At 43.7% G+C, this 20,921-nt stretch overlaps 1 protein-coding gene across 5 annotated transcripts in view; it reads right to left on the bottom strand.

Annotated features, from left to right (window-relative positions):
* PAX5 (paired box 5) overlaps positions 1–20,921 on the bottom strand; it is a 238,089-nt gene that overhangs the window by 48,085 nt on the left and 169,083 nt on the right. For all 5 annotated transcript variants that reach the window (XM_038403330.2, XM_038403327.2, XM_043514630.1 and 2 more), the window contains one exon: positions 20,367–20,468. In XM_038403330.2, coding sequence (XP_038259258.1) covers positions 20,367–20,468 — 102 coding nt within the window. The remainder of the gene's footprint in view (positions 1–20,366; positions 20,469–20,921) is intronic.

The raw sequence follows: 20,921 nt of genomic DNA, 5'->3' as shown, positions 1-20,921 counted from the left end.
CTTCGTTGTACTCTTTCCAATTTATCCACATCCTTCCTGTAGTGTGGGGCCCAAAACTGGACACAGTACTCCAGATGAGGCCTCACCAGTGTCGAATAGAGGGGAACGATCACGTCCCTCGATCTGCTCGCTATGCCCCTACTTATACAACCCAAAATGCCATTGGCCTTCTTGGCAACAAGGGCACACTGCTGACTCATATCCAGCTTCTCGTCCACTGTCACCCCTAGGTCCTTTTCCGCAGAACTGCTGCCGAGCCATTCGGTCCCTAGTCTGTAGCGGTGCATTGGATTCTTCCATCCTAAGTGCAGGGTCCTGCACTTATCCTTATTGAACCTCATTAGATTTCTTTTGGCCCAATCCTCCAATTTGTCTAGGTCCTTCTGTATCCTATCCCTCCCCTCCAGCGTATCTACCACTCCTCCCAGTTTAGTATCATCCGCAAATTTGCTGAGAGTGCAATCCACACCATCCTCCAGATCATTTATGAAGATATTGAACAAAACGGGCCCCAGGACCGACCCCTGGGGCACTCCACTTGACACCGGCTGCCAACTAGACATGGAGCCATTGATCACTACCCGTTGAGCCCGACAATCTAGCCAGCTTTCTACCCACCTTATAGTGCATTCATCCAGCCCATACTTCCTTAACTTGCTGACAAGAATGCTGTGGGAGACCGTGTCAAAAGCTTTGCTAAAGTCAAGAAACAATACATCCACTGCTTTCCCTTCATCCACAGAACCAGTAATCTCATCATAAAAGGCGATTAGATTAGTCAGGCATGACCTTCCCTTGGTGAATCCATGCTGACTGTTCCTGATCACTTTCCTCTCCTCTAAGTGCTTCAGGATTGATTCTTTGAGGACCTGCTCCATGATTTTTCCAGGGACTGAGGTGAGGCTGACCGGCCTGTAGTTCCCAGGATCCTCCTTCTTCCCTTTTTTAAAGATGGGCACTACATTAGCCTTTTTCCAGTCATCCGGGACTTCCCCCGTTCGCCACGAGTTTTCAAAGATAATGGCCAAGGGCTCTGCAATCACAGCCGCCAATTCCTTCAGCACTCTCGGATGCAATTCGTCCGGCCCCATGGACTTGTGCACGTCCAGCTTTTCTAAATAGTCCCTAACCACCTCTATCTCTACAGAGGGCTGGCCATCTCTTCCCCATTTTGTGTTGCCCAGCACAGCAGTCTGGGAGCTGACCTTGTTAGTGAAAACAGAGGCAAAAAAAGCATTGAGTACATTAGCTTTTTCCACATCCTCTGTCACTAGCTTGCCTCCCTCATTCAGTAAGGGGCCCACACTTTCCTTGGCTTTCTTCTTGTTGCCAACATACCTGAAGAAACCCTTCTTGTTACTCTTGACATCTCTTGCTAGCTGCAGCTCCAGGTGCGATTTGGCCCTCCTGATATCTTTCCTACATGCCCGAGCAATATTTTTATACTCTTCCCTGGTCATATGTCCAACCTTCCACTTCTTGTAAGCTTCTTTTTTATGTTTAAGATCCGCTAGGATTTCACCATTAAGCCAAGCTGGTCGCCTGCCATATTTACTATTCTTTCGACTCATCGGGATGGTTTGTCCCTGTAACCTCAACAGGGATTCCTTGAAATACAGCCAGCTCTCCTGGACTCCCTTCCCTTTCATGTTAGTCCCCCAGGGGATCCTGGCCATCTGTTCCCTGAGGGAGTCAAAGTCTGCTTTCCTGAAGTCCAGGGTCCATATCCTGCTGCTTACCTTTCTTCCCTGCGTCAGGATCCTGAACTCAACCAACTCATGGTCACTGCCTCCCAGATTCCCATCCACTTTTGCTTCCCCCACTAATTCTACCCGGTTTGTGAGCAGCAGGTCAAGAAAAGCGCTCCCCCTAGTTGGCTCCCCTAGCACTTGCACCAGGAAATTGTCCCCTACGCTTTCCAAAAACTTCCTGGATTGTCTATGCACCGCTGTATTGCTCTCCCAGCAGATATCAGGAAAATTAAAGTCACCCATGAGAATCAGGGCATGCGATCTAGTAGCTTCCGTGAGTTGCCGGAAGAAAGCCTCATCCACCTCATCCCCCTGGTCCGGTGGTCTATAGCAGACTCCCACCATGACATCACTCTTGTTGCACACACTTCTAAACTTAATCCAGAGACACTCAGGTTTTTCCACAGTTTCGTACCGGAGCTCTGAGCAGTCATACTGCTCCCTTACATACAGTGCTACTCCCCCACCTTTTCTGCCCTGCCTGTCCTTCCTGAACAGTTTATAACCATCCATGACTGTACTCCAGTCATGTGAGTTATCCCACCAAGTCTCTGTTATTCCAATCACGTCATAATTCCTTGACATCACCAGGACCTCCAGTTCTCCCTGCTTGTTTCCAAGGCTTTGTGCATTTGTATATAAGCACTTGAGATAACCTGTTGATCGCCCCTCATTCCCAGTATGAGGCAGGAGCCCTCCCCTCTCAGACATTCCTGCCTGTGCTTCCTCCCGGTATCCCGCTTTCCCACTTACCTCAGGGCTTTGGTCTCCTTCCCCCGGTGAACCTAGTTTAAAGGTCCAATTATGTCCCTTAAGTCAGAAGCCTGAGCCAATCTCGGAAGGGGAAGGAGGACACACAATCTACAAATCAATGAGCTAATTTTTCTATAATGGCCACTGATTCTGGGTGCTGTTGCATATCTGGGTGCCCAGTGCGAGACATCTGGGGCCTGATGTTCAGAAGCCCTGAGTGTTCACAGCTCCCCAGGAAATCACACATTGCTGCAGATGCTCGGCACCTCGGAAAATCAGGCCCAAGTTTTCTCTAGTTGAGAGTCCAAAAATTGAAGCCACTTTTGAAAACTTCAGCCAATACCTCCAGAGACCACGGGTGAAATCCTGCCTCTGCTGAGGTCAATGGCCAAAGTGTGCTAGATTTCCATGAGTCCAGGATTTTACCCTTAGGTTCCAGGAAGAGGGACCCCATGCTACCCCTCTACAACAAATAGCCAGTGCTTCCCACCACAGCCATCCTGAGAGACAGCAAGTGAAGGGCACATGCTTTTTACCTAGGCAAGGACTGGATGCAGCTGCTAGTAGGGTCTTCCTCATTCTGAAAACAGGACTGTAGATGGCACATGTAGGGGTGTGCCATGGGGCCTCTCCCTACTGCACATCCTACACACCCAGCCTCTTGAATGTTGTGGGAAATCTAAACCTCTGAGCCAGAGAGGGAAAGAGTAAAGCCAATGAGTACCACTAAGCTAGAAATGTCGTCCCAGCCAATGGCACAGATTGATCCCAAATCCAGTGGGATGGCAGTGGGAGTCTTTCAACAGGCTTTAGATCAGGCCCAGACAGAGCTCAATCCTACAAAGGACTGGGTGTGGTGCTGAGCCCCCTCAGCTCTCACAGAAGTCAGTGGGAGTTGAGGGGGCTCAGGCTCTCCCAGGATTGTGCCTTCAACATCCCATTGAAGTCTGGGGGATCACTTGAGGAGGAAGGCACCATTCAAAGTGAGTGAGGGTACCAGAATCTGGCCCTACAGGAAGAAATCAGAAAGTCTACTAGTAGTTCACCTTAGGGCAAAGCCTATTCCTGGAGCAAGAATTGGCTCTGAGCAATAACGTAACATGAATCAGGAGCAAATGCAAACGAGACACATACAGTTTGGCCTACTGCATTCCTGTCCTGCAAAATGTTGCGATACTGGGGGCGGGGGAAATAAGTGCCTGTAATCTGTATGATGAAAAAAAACCTTGCTATGAAACCAGACTATGGAGCAGGGTTAGGACAGATAGCAAGTGGGTTTATAAATTCTCTTTGGGCTCCAAGGTAATAGGTATTTTACCAGCTTTCTAGTACACTGAAGGAATTTCAAGCACTCACTTCTCATTTATTTCACCTGTTTAAAAATTAAAGGCCTGATTTTGCTTTCACTTAGATAAATGTAAATCAGAGGTAACTCCACGGAAATTGATCAAATTACACCAGTTTTACAGGGTGTAAGTCAGAGGAGAATCAGATTCTAATTCTGCTCCATTATATCTTCTGCCATGCTATCTTTTGCCATTCCCCTTCGTAATTTTTTTCTCCTTCCAATTAACTCATTTTCACACATGTACTGTTGCACGTCAGAAGATTACAAAATGCTGTCACAAAACTTTAGCAGAACTGGAGCTTTTACACAAATCAAGACCAAATCCAATAAACACATAACAATAAATATGACTAAGATCTTCAGAGTCCCTGGAAAAAACAAAGGCTTTATTGAAAAGGTACTAAAATCCTAATACCTCCATTTTGATCCATGGCACTCATGTCTCTGTTCTTTATACAATAGTGGTGGCTCTACATTTTGCTCTCTTTAAGCAGGTTGCTGGATATATTGTTTTCCCTGGCAGGTACAGATAAGATGCATTCCTACATTAGAATAATCAGCCTTCAGAGACGAAAATTCACACAATCTAACTTCTTCCTCGGCATTACTTTGTGGTCTTTTATGTTATGGTCATCGCTAGTCACAACAAGAAGAATTGTTGTAAAAACTGCATACCTGTTTCCAAGTGTCTAGTATTTTTGACAAAGCATCATCTTTATAACTAGGCTTGGGAGAATTCGATATTTTAAAAATTATTTCAACAGATAATAATGATATTTATTTCTAAACATTATTTTTTATTTTTATCATTTTAAGTTTTCACAGCTGCACATAATTATGGGGTTTAAACATTGTTTTCTATTTTTATCCATTTAAATGTTTGCAAGTTGGGAAATAATGGGAGGGGGCAGTCAGACAATAACTAGTTAATCACATAGACTTTGAGACTCAAAAAGTTAAACTTTACAGCTATTTGTCAAAAACCTATGTCAAAATATACACAGTGAACTGCCTTAAATCAAACACTAAGAAGTTCTCAAGTAGCATTTTCCTTATTCTGCCTGTCTGTGAATGTGGATGGTTATCAATGGAAATATGTTGATTGGTTTGTGTGTGCACAGTGAAATCAACATTTACCACTAGAAATCTAATGCTTCCAAGCCTATTTATAAACAAAAGACAGTGGTAGCACAATTGCTGCGGCTTTTTTTTTTGTTTTTTAAATCCCAGTTTTGAATGTGGCTGTTTTCAGGTGCCTTTAGTCGGGTAATTGCACATAGACTTCATAGGAAGGAAATTCATTTGTTCAGGGTCACTGCATGGTTTTTCATTAAAAACAAATTACCGGTGTTCAGAAAGGACATCTGGGTTTCGAGAGTCCCATTAATGACTATATTTCCAGCATCACTATCCCGGACGGTCTACCCTTTCCTGTCACCCTCGGTTCTGAGCCCCGAGAGGACAATGAGAATGACAGTCAAGTGAAAGGGAAAAAATGAGCGATGAGGCCAAGTACTTCATCCCCAGAGAAGGCAAGAAGAGAAAAGTGAAAATAAATAAATAAATAAATAAAACCAGAGGGTAACAAGGGCCATTGTCTTCGCATTTTCAGCACAAGAACCAGAACAAATATTTAAATGAATGAGCATGATTATTTAAGCATAACCTTATTCAAATTCAATTATAATATATCACAGGTCCTTTGGACAGGACAACGGGGATATGCAGCATGCTTTTAAACTGAAAGTACAAGGGGTGTGCCAGGCAGACACATGCTATCTGTCCATTTCCAGCTATATTTTAAATCTGATTTTCCTCCCACTTAACACCCATTTCACCACAATAAAAACTTACTCCCAATTTGCACTGGGGGGAGAGGGAGGCTACTTGAGCCCTCTGTCTATTTCTGATGCTTGAGAAAACTGATATGGGTCTGTTAGCTGCCTGCAAGGCAGAAGGGCAAGCTGCAAGGCATGGAGAAAAATAAAAGATCACTTGAATTGTAAGCTCTTTGGGACAGGAACTACCTCCATTATGTGTGTGTCCTGCATGATGAGGCCTTAATCTCTGTTTTGGAACTTCTAGGGGCTGCCACATTACAAACAAAATAATGTATAATAAGAGATACACAATCAGTTTCTATTGTGATGGAGAATTAAGAACCTAGACAGGCAGAGACATTAGAACCTGGTCTCATGACTTGGTCTGGTGCTGCAAAACTCTGTTAGGGGGTTCTGTATTGCTGGAAGTGCTGTGGTTTGCATTAGACATTGGACCCCTTCTCAGCTCAGTCAGCCCTTTTGCTACCTTACCCACACTTTCACTCCCCTTTTCTGACTGCAGTAGCTGCTGTTTCTACTTCCACTTCCTCCCACCCCTTGAAGCGGGAGAAGCATGTAGAAGACACTTGGCACCTCCTGACAGATGCTGCTTGATGGTTCTCTGCCCCTGGTGCACACACAGATTCTGGACAAAGGACTGCACTCAATATTTAACTCAAGAGGCCAAACTCATTCCTAGTGTAATTCCATTGACTTCAGTGATGTTACACCTGGAGTGAATTTAACCCCTTGTTTGGAAATACCAGACATTGCAAGTTGCAACAGAAAATCAGTCATATTCTTACATGTTGTACAATATAAGTTGTCTGCAGAATGTCACTTATTACCAGATATGCATCTGCCAAGACACTGAAACATCAATTTCCATGTGTGTGTGTGTGTGTGTGTGTGTGTGTTGGGGGGGGCATTAAAACCATGATTGAACCTCTAAAACAATGGGGGGGAAATACCATGTTATGATATAAATCATGGGCATATATGAATCACTTGGAATGTTATATTCAGTTCTTGTCAAGAACATAACTAAAGAGAGGATTTTAAAAAATAATAATAATAATAGCAAACATTTTGTCAAAATGTTTCCCAGTTATTTTTTCAAATTAAATGTTGTCAAAATGTCTCAAATCAGCCAGTTGTGGATATAGCACAAAATGGGGGCATTTCAGAGACATGCAACAAAGTGAAGAGAGGAATGGAAACGTTGTATATGAAGAGAGAACAGAAGGAGTGGGACTGATTAGCTTAGAAAGGAGATCAGAGGGGTAGTATATAGATACATAAAATAATAAACGGAATGAAGATAAACTGGGCACTCCCATTTAACATTCTTATTGTACAAGACAAAGTGATGCTTGTGTGACACTGTATGAAATATGGGAGACAATTTATGATATTGTTAATACCAATATTATAAAATTGTAAGGAATCTGACCAGATATGCCATGTAAAGTATTTGTGAAAATGTTACGATTTGCCAACTATGATCATCTTGTTATTATGTTTGTATCACCTTTGCATTGTGAGATATAGGTATGTATGGTATATCTGTATTTCCAAATTTGTGCTGTTTCTGGGTGACACCCCCAGAGAGATTGGCATCAGCACTGCCTAGCCTGTTCAACGGCCCATCAAGGGTCATCAGCTGTACAAAGAACCCATTGAAAGATGCCAGGGGCTTCACCTTATGAGTCAGCAGGACTTGTAGCAGCATGCCGATGGACAGGGAACTCCAAGGTTTTTCCATGCCATGTGCTGTGAAGTACAAGCCACATGGCAAAAAGAATATAAGGGCAGATGCATCATTTCTATTTTGTCTTCAGTCCTGCTTCTTACCTCTGGAGTGACTTTTCTACAGATGAAGCTCTGAACAAAGGACTGAATGACCCATCCAAGCTGTGGATGTGTTCCAGAGGGACTTTCAAGCCAGAAAACTCACCAATACTGCTAAGAACCTGGTCTATGGACTTTGAAGTCTCTGCATGTATCTGAGTGCTTTACCATTTAACAACTCTCTTCTTGTTCTTTCTTTTGTCTTTATAATAAACCTTTAGTTTTAGACACTAAAAGATTGGCTGGCAGCATGGTATTTTGGGTAAGACCCAATCTAATACTGACCTGGCAAGGTGGCTGGCCCTTTGGGGTGCAGAAGAACAATTTGTACAGTGAGTAGAATTTTTAAGTAACTTCTCACTGTACTGGACCTATGTGCTGATTGGAAGCCAGAGAACTGGAATGCAATAAAGGGGGTTGTGTGATTTCTTTTTTCAGCTTCTTGATAACCAGGGTGGGCATCAGAAGCACAATTTGTGACTGGTTGGTAAGTTTAACTTCAGTGTTACCGCCAGTTTTGGGAGTATATGCTCTCCCTTTTGCAGCTTGCCCTGACCTTGGCATTTTCAGTGAGGGCTGCCCCAGGCACACCGGGACACAATGTTTTCCCCAACAAGCTGTGACATCTCTGTTTGGAAAGCATCTAGCACATTTTGGTCACAACCGCAATTGGAATAAATATGATACAAATTTAAAACTGATAGAAAAAATACTTTTTTCACACAACACATAATTCACCTGTGGGATTCGTCACCATAAACTATCATTGAAACCAAGAATTTAGTAGGAATCAATAATGAACTAGACATTTATTGGATAATGAGAACATCTAGAGAGGTACATTAGACAGAATAAACATTTATAAGGAATACAAATTCTCATGCTTCAGAGCAGAAATTATTCAATGATGGGAGTTAAAAAGAAACTTCCCTTATGGGTAGGTTATTTCAGAATTGTTCAATGCGGGGGTTACTAGTTCCTTCCCTTGAATTATCTGCTGCTAGCCAGGACACAGGATATGGTCACTGCTCTGACCCCGTGTGGTAATTCTGATGTCCCAACCACCTAGTGTGCCAAGTGCTGTAGAAAGGCAATAGATCTCAAAAGTGCTGCCCGAAAACACTCTAAAGGATGTCTTGTGTATGACAGAAGCATTGGCTTGGCTGGGTTCTTGTTATTACAACTGATCCACTAAAGCCAGCCTTCCCTTGCAGCTCTGATCTCACAGAGGATGGTGTGAAAAACATTTCCAAATGCATATGCCATTCTGCAATGCTCATTCCGCTCACTGGGGTGGGGCCGGGAGCCAGGGCAACACCCACTGGGGCATGGGGGAGATCTCAGCTGGGTTCCCCTTCAGCAGCAAGGGGTCACATCCTGCTGCTGCTGCTGCTGTGGGGCAGTGGGAGTGGTGCTGGGCTGGGTGACTGGCTCCCATCTGGTGGTGGCAGAGCAGTAAGTGGGCGATGCAGTTTGCCATCAAGGAGCAGTAGCCATTGTGAGCTTCTTGGTCCACCCCTCCGTGAATCTAGTAGCTGGATCTCCGGTGATGCCAGGGGCTGGGGTGACTGCCAGTTGTGGGTTCTGGAAGGGATGTTTGCCATAGGGCAAAATTGGCCAAGGGCTGCATGGGTTTTTTCATCCCTGTACACTTGGCACCCAAGATGTTTGGTTATGAAGTTTCCGCTACAATTATGGGGGATCTGGTGTGGTTTCAAGGGTTTGACTGTGGTCCCTGTCACCCAGTGGACTGCTTGGGCATTGGTCCTGGGTGTCATGACCCACAGGTCTCACACCTGGGCCCAAAAAGTTCATGGGAGTAGCCACACTCCAACCCTCCACCTGGCAGCTTGCTGACAATAGCTTGCCTGACCCCAGGAAGCCCAGCCCCAGTGTGACGCTCTGTCCCAAGGTCCAATTGGCAGAGTCCCCGAGCGGCTGATAGGCCTGCTGGCCCTACTTCAACCAGTAGCAGGAATAGGAAGGTGTCCAAACAACAGGACTCCACCCTGCTCTAGACTCTGTGCCTTCTGCTTCCTGCTCCCCCAGCTTGATCTCTTGGCATTCTGTCCCAGCTTGACTCCTGACATCTGACTTGTGCTTCAGACCTCCTGTCCATCTCCTGCCTCTGACCTCCTAGTATTCTGACCCGGCCTGAGCTCGGGTTCCCAACTCACGGTGCTGATCTGCAGTTTATCTCCTACTTCCAAGCTTCCAGTATCCCAGCCTAACTGACTCTTGACTCCTGTCTCATGACTGAGGATTCTGGCTCCAACTACTAGGTCTAGCTGCCACATCCCAGCCATGGCAGCTTGTTCAGACACAATAACCCTACAGGACCCAGCCCAGTGCAACAAAAATGGACCAAACAGCACAACCACAAACACCCACAAGCATCAGACTTGCCCACAACGATAACTGACTGCGAGAATGAAGGGAAGAGGAGAGATTTCCTGCAACACCCGTCCTGCATACCATGACCTCAGCTTCTATATCACCCACTGAAACTATGCAAGAAGATCTGGCTCATCAGCAACTCACACTGGATGAAAAAGAACAGTGCCAACAGTACCACCTGTGCTTCTACTGCCGTGAACCTGGACATGCCATCTCAGCTTACCCAGTGTGAATATCAAGGAGCTCAGAGAAACAATCCAGCCCAGGCACATCAGGTGAAACCAGCCTGGGCCTAGAGGGAAGAGAACTTCCCTGTACCCTAAACCTCACTAAGACGTACCCTGAGCCCCATCCAGGCGCTTCTCATTCACAGGTGCCTATCCAGCTACGCATTCCAGGATTCCGACATGGCCAGTGCCACATGCTTCAGAGGGAATGAACAGAACATGGCAATTATAGAGTGATCCATCCTATTGTCCAGTCCCCGTTTCTGGCATTTGGAGCTTTAGGGACACCTGGTACATTGGGTTGCATCCCCGACCATTTTCACTAACAGCCACTGATGGACTTATCCTCTATTGACTTAACTAATTCTTTTTTGAACCCCGTTATAGTCTTGGTCTTCACAACATCCCCTGGTGATGAGGTCCACAGGTTGACTGTGCATTGTGTGAAGAAGTACTTCCTTTTGCTCTAAACCTTCTTCCTTTTAATTTCATTGAGTGACCCCTGGTTCTTATGTTACGAGGAGGAGTAAATAACATTTCCTTATTCTCTTTCTCCACACCATTCATGATTTTATAGACCTCTATCATATCTCCCCCTCCCTTAGTCATCTATTTTCTACACTGAAAAGTTCCAGTCTTTTTAATCTCTCCTCATATGGAAGCTGTTCCATACCCCTAATCATTTTTGTTGCCTTTTTTCTGCACCTTTTTCCAATTCCAGTATATCTTTTTTGAGATGTGATGACCAGATCTGCAGGCAGTATTCAAGATGTGGGCATACCAGGGATTTACATAGTGGCATTGTAATATTTTTTGTCTTATTATCTATCCCTTTCCTAATGGTTCCTAAGATTCTGTTAGCTTTTTTGACTGCTGCTACACATTGAGCATATATTTTCAAAGCACTATCCGTGATGACTCCAAGATCTCTTTCTGGAGAGGTAACAGTAAATTTAGACCCCATCATTTCATATATATAGTTGGGATTATATATTTTTTTAAAATTTGGACTATACATTTAGTTTGAGCCTCTATTATGGTGTTTTAAAATAGCTTCCATGCAGTTCACTTTTGTGACTGTTTCTTTTAATTTCCATTTAACTAGCTCTCTCATTTTTGTGTAGTTCCCCCTTCTGAAGTTAAATGATACTGGTATGTGCGACTGGTATTTCCCCCACCCACAAGGATAATTACATTATAGTCACTCAAGGAAGCTCACTGCTACTGAATGAAACTACAAGATTGTGGACATGGCACTTCTGGCAATTAAGACTGCCTTCAAAGAGTGATGACTCTATTTGGAAGGGGCCTGCCATCTGGTCCAAGTGTTTACCAACCATAAGAACCTAGAGTATCTCTGTATGGCCAAGGCTCTAAAACCAACAGCTCCAGTGGTCCCTATTCTTCTTGCTGTTCAATTTTACTGTCACATACCGCCCTGGAACCAGAAATGGCAATGAAACCTTGTCTTGAAGAAATGTCTCTGATCCATGAGATCCCAGTCCAGGACCAGCTCACATTTTCAAGTCCCATACTTAATCTGACTTGCCATCAGGATCTACTTGCACTCATCCATTCTGCTTCTGTCTCAGGAATTCTGCCCAATGAGTTGGCCATTATCAACCAACAACCACATGACACCTGGGAAGGGTCCTGTGAGAGTGGTGGTTCTACAACTGTGCTATGACTCCTCCCTGGCAGGACACTTAGGACAATATAAAATCCAATGATTAATGTCCCATTTCTTCTGGTGGGCCTGAGTGCGCCCCACGACAGAGACCTCTGTAGTCTCTTGCAAGATGTGCGCCCACTCTAAGATCCCATGCCAGAAACCCTGTAGTCATCTCCATCCTCTGGACACACCACCTCAGCCCTGGGAGGACTTTTCCTGCACTTTGTGGTGGAACTACTAGAATCCAGTAGTTTCACGACTATCCTAATGGAGGTAGATCAGTTTTCTAAGATGGCTCTCTTGGTTCTCTATATGTGTTTACCCTCTGTGGAGAAAGCCACCCAGCTCTGGATAAACAATATAGTCCATTGTCAGTGCTTCCTCTGACTGGGGGCCTCAGTTTATTGCCCACTTCTGGCACGAGACCCTACCTTTATTAGGAGTCCACCTGTACTCTGCCTACCATCCTCAGCCAAATGTAAAGAATCAACCAGATCTTCAAACAATACTTATGATGCTACATCAACCATCACCAGGATGACTGGCCTTCACTGTTACCCTATGCAGAGTTCTCATACAATTATGCAGACCACACATCCATAGGCCACAGCCCCTTCTTTATCAACTATGGGTACCACCTCCAATTTCACCCACAACTACATACATTCTCCCCAACATATCTACCTCAGACCTAGTACAAGACATCCATCACCTCCAAGAGGAGGTGAAGGAACACCTTGAAAAGCCAAAGGAGGACTACGAAAGGTGTACAGACAAATGTGGACAACAGGGCACTGCCTATGCCGCAGGACAAAAGGTGTGACAGCTTTCAACTGAACACCTCCACATGGACAGACCCTCTTCGAAACTTGACTATCAGTTCCTTGGCCCATACCAGATCCAGTGACAAATCAACCCAATTATCCTCAAGCTCTAGCTGCCTCAATCCCTTAGAGTCCACCCCGAATTCCAAGTCTGTCTTCTAAAACCATACACTGAGAACACATTTCCCTGCAGAGCACAGTCACCACTTCCACCAGTGCAAGGACAGAGGCAGGAGGAATACATTATACTCAGAGTCCTTGACTAAGATCCGTCAGGCCAAATTACAGTATCTGGTTGATTGGGCTATAATTTCCCAATCAATCAGGTACCAGGTAAAACAGGAAATTGGGCCATAGTACTTTCTCAGTGCTGCAATTTTTGGCTCTTTCCCTTTTCTAAAGACGTTGTCCTGCTTCCCACAATTACACCTGTGGTCCCATTTAGGAGCCCAATACAGCTTCCATTGGAGTCAATGGGAAGAATCCTATTGCCTTTGACAGCAGCTGAAACAGGGCCAATGTCAATGGTACTTCTTGCATGAGTAAGAGACAGGATTTGGCTCCAGTTTTGTTTTGTTCTCTCACGGTTTCTGCTGAGTGGACAAGCAGATCTATGTGTTACTGGGGACTGTGGTTTCAATGGCTGGGGGCGTGGGTAAGGGAACCAATAAAACTGAGGAAGTGCTTGAGGACTTATTCCAAGAGATAGGGAAGCTCAGCCCTTAAAAAGATGAGTCCCCGATACCACAATCTCTCTCCAGACACATTTCACAGAATCTGTAACATTAATGGTGTAATTCACAAATCAAAATTTACTTTGTTCAGTTCACAAGAATTTCAGATGAGTCATACCTGTAAATTGCTGTTTGACTGTAATGTACTCAAGTTTAACCATGTGGAAATTTAACCAAAACTTCTGGGCCCAATCCAAGACACCGCCCTCAGTCAGGGCCTGATCAAAAGCCCAATGAAGTCAATTGAAAGACTCCCACTGATTGCAGTGCTCTTGAATCAGACTCTGCTCTCATTGACAAGAATGGGATTTCTGGGCAAAAGAGGTTTGCGGATTGGACCACACATAATACAATAAATAATAACAGTAATAACTAATAATGCTTAACGCTTATCTTCATCTATACATCACTATATTCTCTACAAGAGCACATGAGCATCATTATCCCTCTCTTAAGGAAAGGAACACTGAGATGCAGCAAGGGGAAGTCATAGATCAAGGTCACTCAGGTAGCCAGTGGAAAAGGTGGGAAGAGAATCCAGAGTTCCTGACTCCTAGTCCACTATTCACTGGGCCACACTGCCACATACAGCTAGTGGGATATATGCAAATATGTTTCACTCATAGTACCCCTGATTCAGTAAAGCACCTAAACACGTCCTTAAATGCCTTGATAAATAGCAATGGGATCTATGCACATGCTTAAGTTAAAGGCCAGTAAGAATAAGGACCAGTAAAAGTAAGAAGAAGAAAAAAAACACATACTGGAAGCAATATTCTTACTTGCCATGTGTAATGTTGTGTCCTATTAGGTTGCATTACCAAGCAATGTTGGGCTAAATGCCCCTTTCATTTACACTGGCGCAACTTCATTGGTGGCAATAGAGTTTCATGGGTGTAAATAACAGTAAAATTTAGCCCTACAAGTTTACAATCTGTTGTAAATAATGGTGCCTAGCATAAGATTCTGTGTATTTTCAGTTGATATTTCCAAAGCCTAGAGGATCTAGATGCTAACTTTCCATTAAAATGAATGGAAAATAAATGTCTAAACCCCATAGGTTGCTCTGAAAATTTCAGCCATTATATTGTATTATATTGGCAAATGATGCACACGTAAATCTCCACCCTTTTGGAGCATGCTTCCATAGGAGACCCAGGAATTCTGCACATCTAGACATGATGTTATCACAGAAATATGCAATTGGTTTGCTGGCACTGCAGTGCCACTTGGAAGTGCTACTTTTCACAGGCAATTTTCTCATGCATGACAGTCAGTACGATAAGACAACAAGTGTGCAGGGACTGCTAAGATCCTGGGATCCCAAAACATTACCAGGCTCTCGTTTTACAAGGCTATCATTTTTAAAGCACAATACAGAACTTGATTTTTCTGGAGAAAGTTTTTCAATTAATGAGTTAGCTGGTTTAAGGGAGCTGGTTGCAAGTCCCATCGGGGGAGATAATTCTCTTTGTTGATGTATGCCATCGTCCCTTCCAGCAGAGCTGACAGGCCACAGAGGAGACTACACCCTGAATTCCTGGAAGGTGCAGCATGTCCCTGCTGTCCCTGGGGGCTGGGGAACTGCAGTCGAAAGTCTTGTGCCTAGAGCTCAGAGAGAACTGTGTTTTCCATTTAGTGGGAAAAGCCCCAATATTGATTTTTTTTTCCCTTTTCCAGAAGTGGAACGAAACCACAACAAACTTGAAAGTTTGCCATGAAACAAAATTCTGGAAAAAAAAATTCATCTCAATCTAAACACTTTGTTCCAATTTTGGCCTTTAATAAATTTTAAGTTTAAAATCACTTTTGTTCCAAAAATACCAAACCAGGCCATTTGGAAATGATCTCAATGCTTTATTTTGGTTATTTTAAAATGAAATTTCAGCGAAAACAACACATTTTGAAAATAGGTGCCTACATCAAAGGAAAAGGGCATTTTCATCAAAAACCTCTTTGGATAGAAGATTTCCAACCAGCAGTGTATGTCCCACAGCAGCAGCAACTCCCACTAATGTTGGCCCCTGCCTTAAAGCTGCAGTAGAACCATGGTTAGCTATAGAATTAGTTATGAAGCTCACCTCTCTCTTGTCCAGAAAGCTCCCTCTTAGGCCCAGATCCTCAAAAGTATTTAAGTACCTAACTCCAACTGAAGTCTATGGGAGTTAGGCACAGAAATACATTTGAGGATTTGGGCCTTGGTTAACTCTTGATGATCCTATCAATTCATCAGGAACCAGAAAACTCCTCCTCATTCCTTAGCTGTAGGATTCACAATTTGATCTAATGGTTTACGGGTTTCAAACCTCCAACTAAATCAGTAGGAGCCAGATAATTAATCAGGATATTTTACAGTTACCCGAAAGTCCTTCACTCAGAGGTAGTCAGTGCCTGTATTTTTAAACCCCGGATATTTCATGTGGTATCCCACCATAATACAGTGAAGCAAGAGACACCCAATTTATAAACTGACCAAAAAGCAAGAGAGGTGCTAATCCAGGAAATTCCATCTCTCCTGTGCAACCAGGAAGTTCATTCAAAACTGCTTCCCCCTAACACTTGCTTAGAGCTTGTCTCACAAGGACACTCAGGAAAGTTAATCTGAATTAATTTTTAAAGTGGATTGTTTAAACCGCACTAAATCCCTGGGTGCGTGACAGAGGGACAGCAGTGGCAGGGGGAGGGCAGGAGCTGGCATGGAGCCGGGAGGACGGCACTGAAGAGGTGGCTGGCAGAAAAGGCCAGGCCAGTGAGGAACACGAGGTTCATTGCCTGCTGAGAAGAGCTTTGGAGCAAAGGACTCTCATTCAAGATCTGGGAGAGAGGGAGTGGGAGCTGGTGTGGGGATGGAGGAAAGGAGAGAAGAGAGTGAGGAGCTAGGTAAACTCAGCTCTGATCTACCATGTCTCAGGACAGGTATTCTCATCCCTGAGTTATAAGAGTTAACACTCATTCCCCAGCCCCTCAGCCACATGCTCTGTGAATCCCTGGCAAATATTGTACAAACACAAACACTGTAGCTGGGGACCGGGTTATTCACAGTCACATAAATGATGTCGATGGCAACAAGCATGCAACAAAACATCATATAGGTCTTATCCTGTCTATATTTCTCCCCTGTGTCTAAACACTTTACTGACACAATCAGTTAATTATAGCAATGGTCCATGGCTCACAATTAAAGCTCTTATCTAATAACCACATTTTGAGCCTATGCTCTGAAAATTATTCCAGGGAAACGGCAGGTCTAGGAGGGAATCCCAGAGAATTGGTGAAATGTACATTCCCCTTGTATACATTTCAGGGCCGCATAATTCAGCCATATAGGAGCACAAACATGGATGTGCATACAGCATTAAACCTGATCCATCAGCTCCTTCAGAACCAAATCATAAAAGACTGTATGCATTCAGAAGAAGCCTCTGAAACCGGCCCTTCAAATGACAAGAGACAAGTGAGGACAGAGAAAGTATTCTGGATTCTAGTTAGCAAACCCTCACTTAAATGAGAACGAGAACCTAGAAGAATTGCAGGTGACCTTCAACCTAGCTGAAGGTTGTTAGTAAAAGAACCAGTGAAAGGAACATTGCAGTTACTCCATCTAATGGGTCACACCAGGCTACGTGTAGTTACAAATAGATCTGTTACACAAAGAAATCAGTTGAAATGAGTCTAGATCATTGCATTGCATCTTTCTAAACTCTGCCAAATAATGTGCGATTTGTCTTAGATATTACCATACCTGCCCATCCCAGGTACCATTACTTAGTAGTAGTATCTGAGCACCCCACAGTTTGTAAGGTATTTATGCTCCCTGCACCCCTGCAAGGTAGGGAAGGGCTATTAACCTCATTTTACAGATGGGGAACTGAGACAGAGACTAAGGGCTTGTCTACACTGTGCCGCAGTGCGGCCTACGAGGGTGTGCGACTTGCTGAGCACAAAGAGTTGAGTTCTAACTGCCCTGTGGGGATGCTCCTGGCACAAGCTAAAAGGTACCTCATTCACTTTAACGTAGTCTTCTTTCAAACAGTACGATGTTAATGCAAACTAAGTACCTTGTAGCTCATGCCAGCAGTGCCTACAGGGGACAGTTACAGTGCAACACTTCGCTGTGCTCTGCACTTGACCCTCTCCTGGTAGTCCACACTCAAGCACATTGTAAACATAGCAAGGTCTTCAAAGGATTTCAGCACCTGAAGGTGCAGATAGATACCTAAAGGGATTTTCAGACACACTCCAATGGGAGTTAGGAGCCTACGTGCTTAGGCATACTTGATAAACACAACTGAGTGTCTTTTTGTACAGCGCCTAGCACAATGGGGTCCTGGACTATGACTCGGGTCCCTGGGCACTACGCTTATACAAATAATAATAATAATAATTAACAATAATAAGGACTAGTTGAGATAAAATCTTATCAGAACCACCCTGAAACATCATCAACTACATTTTCAAAAGTGACTCAATTTTCTACTGTTCAAGTTGGGGCACCTTTAAGGGGCTGATTTTCAAAGAGCAGGTGCTCAGCACCTTCTGAAAATCAGGTCCCTTCAAGGCATCTTCAGCAGGTCATCCAAAATCCTGAGTCACATGAAAGGGTAGGCCCCTCCTTTGTAAGGATGCAAATTGTTCCAGGATGCAAAGTAGGACGATCTTTTCCTTTCACTTCAGGGAACTAACATCATCTTAGATAATGTGCAGAGTATTTGGGTTTCATAACAGCTGCACAATTCAGGCTTAGCCTTAAAAGCACAGATGTGCTATGGGCATAATTTAACACTTGCTGCTACCAAGAAGCTTCATGCAAACCTTCCCATTTTCAGGCTGGTTCAAGTGAAAGACAGCTCTTGCTAACTTGAGATCAGTTTCCTTCACTAGATACCAGGACGCCATGCTTCTGAACATAGGGGGAATAGTGCTAGAACAACATCTCTCACAGTTTTGCATTTCTTCTGCTTCCAGACTTAGAGAAAACTAGGAAGTCAGAGTAAATGAAGTTAACTAAACTTTGCCAACTTGCAAAATAAAGCATTGCTTTGTGTTCAGATTTTGATTGAATGATCAGGGGCAGGTTGTTTTATCCTGACTAGTTCACCCATCTCTATTCCTAGCTGCTGTTCAGAGATGCTTGTATAACTGCAAAACACATTTAGGGAAATCTTGTTAAGAAAGTGTCTTAACACTGATGGGACTTTTTTAGGTTCTTAATATTTAAACTGTAGGAAGTGACTTGCAATCACAGCAAGATGTTGTTGCATTTTCAGGCCAGATTCTCAGCTGGTGCAAATTGCTGAAGCTCCACTGAAATCAGATCAAGATCAATTTACACCAGTTGAGAATCTGTCCTGAAGTTCTAGGCCAGTTTTTTTATATGATGTAAATCCTTACAGCTATATAAAATAAGCGATTATTACAGCACATTTACTTTTTGAGCAGAAAGTAATGTTTTTGTATCTATGTCAATCTTTATAAAATCCCCCCCATACATTATTTTCAATTGCATTGCAACACTTTTTCTAAATGTTATTACAATGACCTGATTCATACTTCTAATTCTTAAAACTAATTCACATGAAGAATTAATGCGTTTTTTCTTAATTTCTTAAAGACATTACCAGGAGACAAGTGCGATCAAGATTGATCATATATGCAAACTCCCACATACTCTGAACATAAAGCCAGTGTTACCAACTCTTACGCTGTTTATCGCAAGTTTTATGATATTTTATTCTTAATCCCCAGTTGTTGGAGTCATGTGATTATGAAATAATCTCAGCTTTCATTTTTTTAAAACAGAGTAAGTTTCTAACCCTCCTGGCCATGGAAAGCATGGAACTATGATCTGAGTGCACCCTAAAGGCCCAGAAACCAGAAAGCAACTAAAAAAAACACCCAACATTATTATTTTTTCAAGACCCATGATTTTAAATGCTTGGGTTTTCTAATACTGTATAACACTTTTCCTAGTAGGCAGCGGTGGCCTTAACATTGAGATCAAAGGTTGTGAGGGCCAGATCCTCAGCTGCTGTAAATCCACACAGTTCTTCTGAAGTCAATGATTTTCATCATACTTAAATGTCAAACCCAGGAGTTAAAACAACATAACACACATCTGTCTGTAGCCTTATCACTATCTGTATGTCTAAAGCACCAACTGTATCGCCATAGTGTCTAGGATCATAGATGAGTAATTGTGGATCAAAAGTTGCTAATAACGAATAATTCAACTGTATTCATAGGGACCTCATCCTTCAAGGTGCCTCTTATAAGATCTGGGCACGGTCAGCTGCCGCTGACTTCCAAAGCAGTTGAGGTCGCTCAGGTCCAGTTCTTCAAGGGCATTTAGGTGTCTAACTCTCACTGATTTCAATGGGAGCTAGGCACATAGGTACCTTTGAAGATCTGTGCCGGAGTGCCTTCCAGCAGATGATCAGCAGCTCCCATCACAAGACTGGGGTTATCTCAGAAACATGCAAAAAGGGTTTACCAAAAAAAAGGGAAAAGCCTGTGGAAAAGTCAGTGGCGCGTGAGTTGTTAAGATTTTGGGCTTAGTAAAGTAACCATCTGACCACTTCCAGTCCAAAAAACGCTTGCCATAGCACAGCTTTTCTAGCCCACTGCCACAAATACGTGTGACGTGCTCAACATTAAAGTGTCGATTACAATTATCCTAATGACGAATGGGGGGAAGGTTGCAGCTATCCCTACGTGATCGGATCAACACTTATCAAACAGCCATGCAGTGGGGTAAAGGCTTTTCCCTGCATACTGGATGGAAAAATTTGCTTTGGCAGTGGAGAAGTTAGGCTCTCCCTTGTGCCAGAGAGGGGCTGGTTTATTTATTTAGACTCGCTTTGCATCTGCTCTTCTCTTTTCATCACTGTAATTCTGTCTTCTACTGGCATCAGTGCAGAACAACCAGAAAGCATTTGGCTTTGCTTCTGTAATGCTGGGGGGGGGGGGCAAAGGGGGGTTGTTAAACTCACCAGGCACCATTCCTGTCAGTGTTGGAGCAGAGTAGCTGCCCTGTCCAGCAGGGGGGACGTGAGGAGGGTATCCTGGGAGGGTTGTGCTTGCCAATTCACGACCTGAAGAATCAAACCAACAAATCACCATGTGAGCATTCACAACAACTAGACATGGTTTTACATTTCCCTGAACACCCAGAACACAGGCCAGGCATTTGTCATAACTGTACTGTGAATACCAAAGTGGGATTTTTAGCTTGGCAGGGAGAGAAGAGACAATTTCTTTATAAGCTGCCATAAAGCTCTGATAAAGTGAGCGACAGAGAGGGAAGGCGCACACGGCTCGGCACTGAGGCAGGCAAACCAGCTTGAACTTTGCTGGTCCTTCCTTATTCCCAAGTTTCTCTGAAGCTCAGATTTGTCAAAATAAACTTATAGCATTAGAAACTGATCATTCACGAAGTGGGAAGTGACAGCAATTTGAATGGCATTTGCCTAGCAAACATTCTAGGAATAAGCCCTTCTACTGACATAAGGATAGTCTGCAGAGGTCTTGCAAATTCATTATGGGGA

Source organism: Dermochelys coriacea, chromosome 5 (genome assembly GCF_009764565.3).
Source record: "Dermochelys coriacea isolate rDerCor1 chromosome 5, rDerCor1.pri.v4, whole genome shotgun sequence".
In the NCBI taxonomy this organism is placed as follows: domain Eukaryota; kingdom Metazoa; phylum Chordata; order Testudines; family Dermochelyidae; genus Dermochelys; species Dermochelys coriacea.
This window is presented reverse-complemented; position numbering and strand designations above follow the sequence as displayed.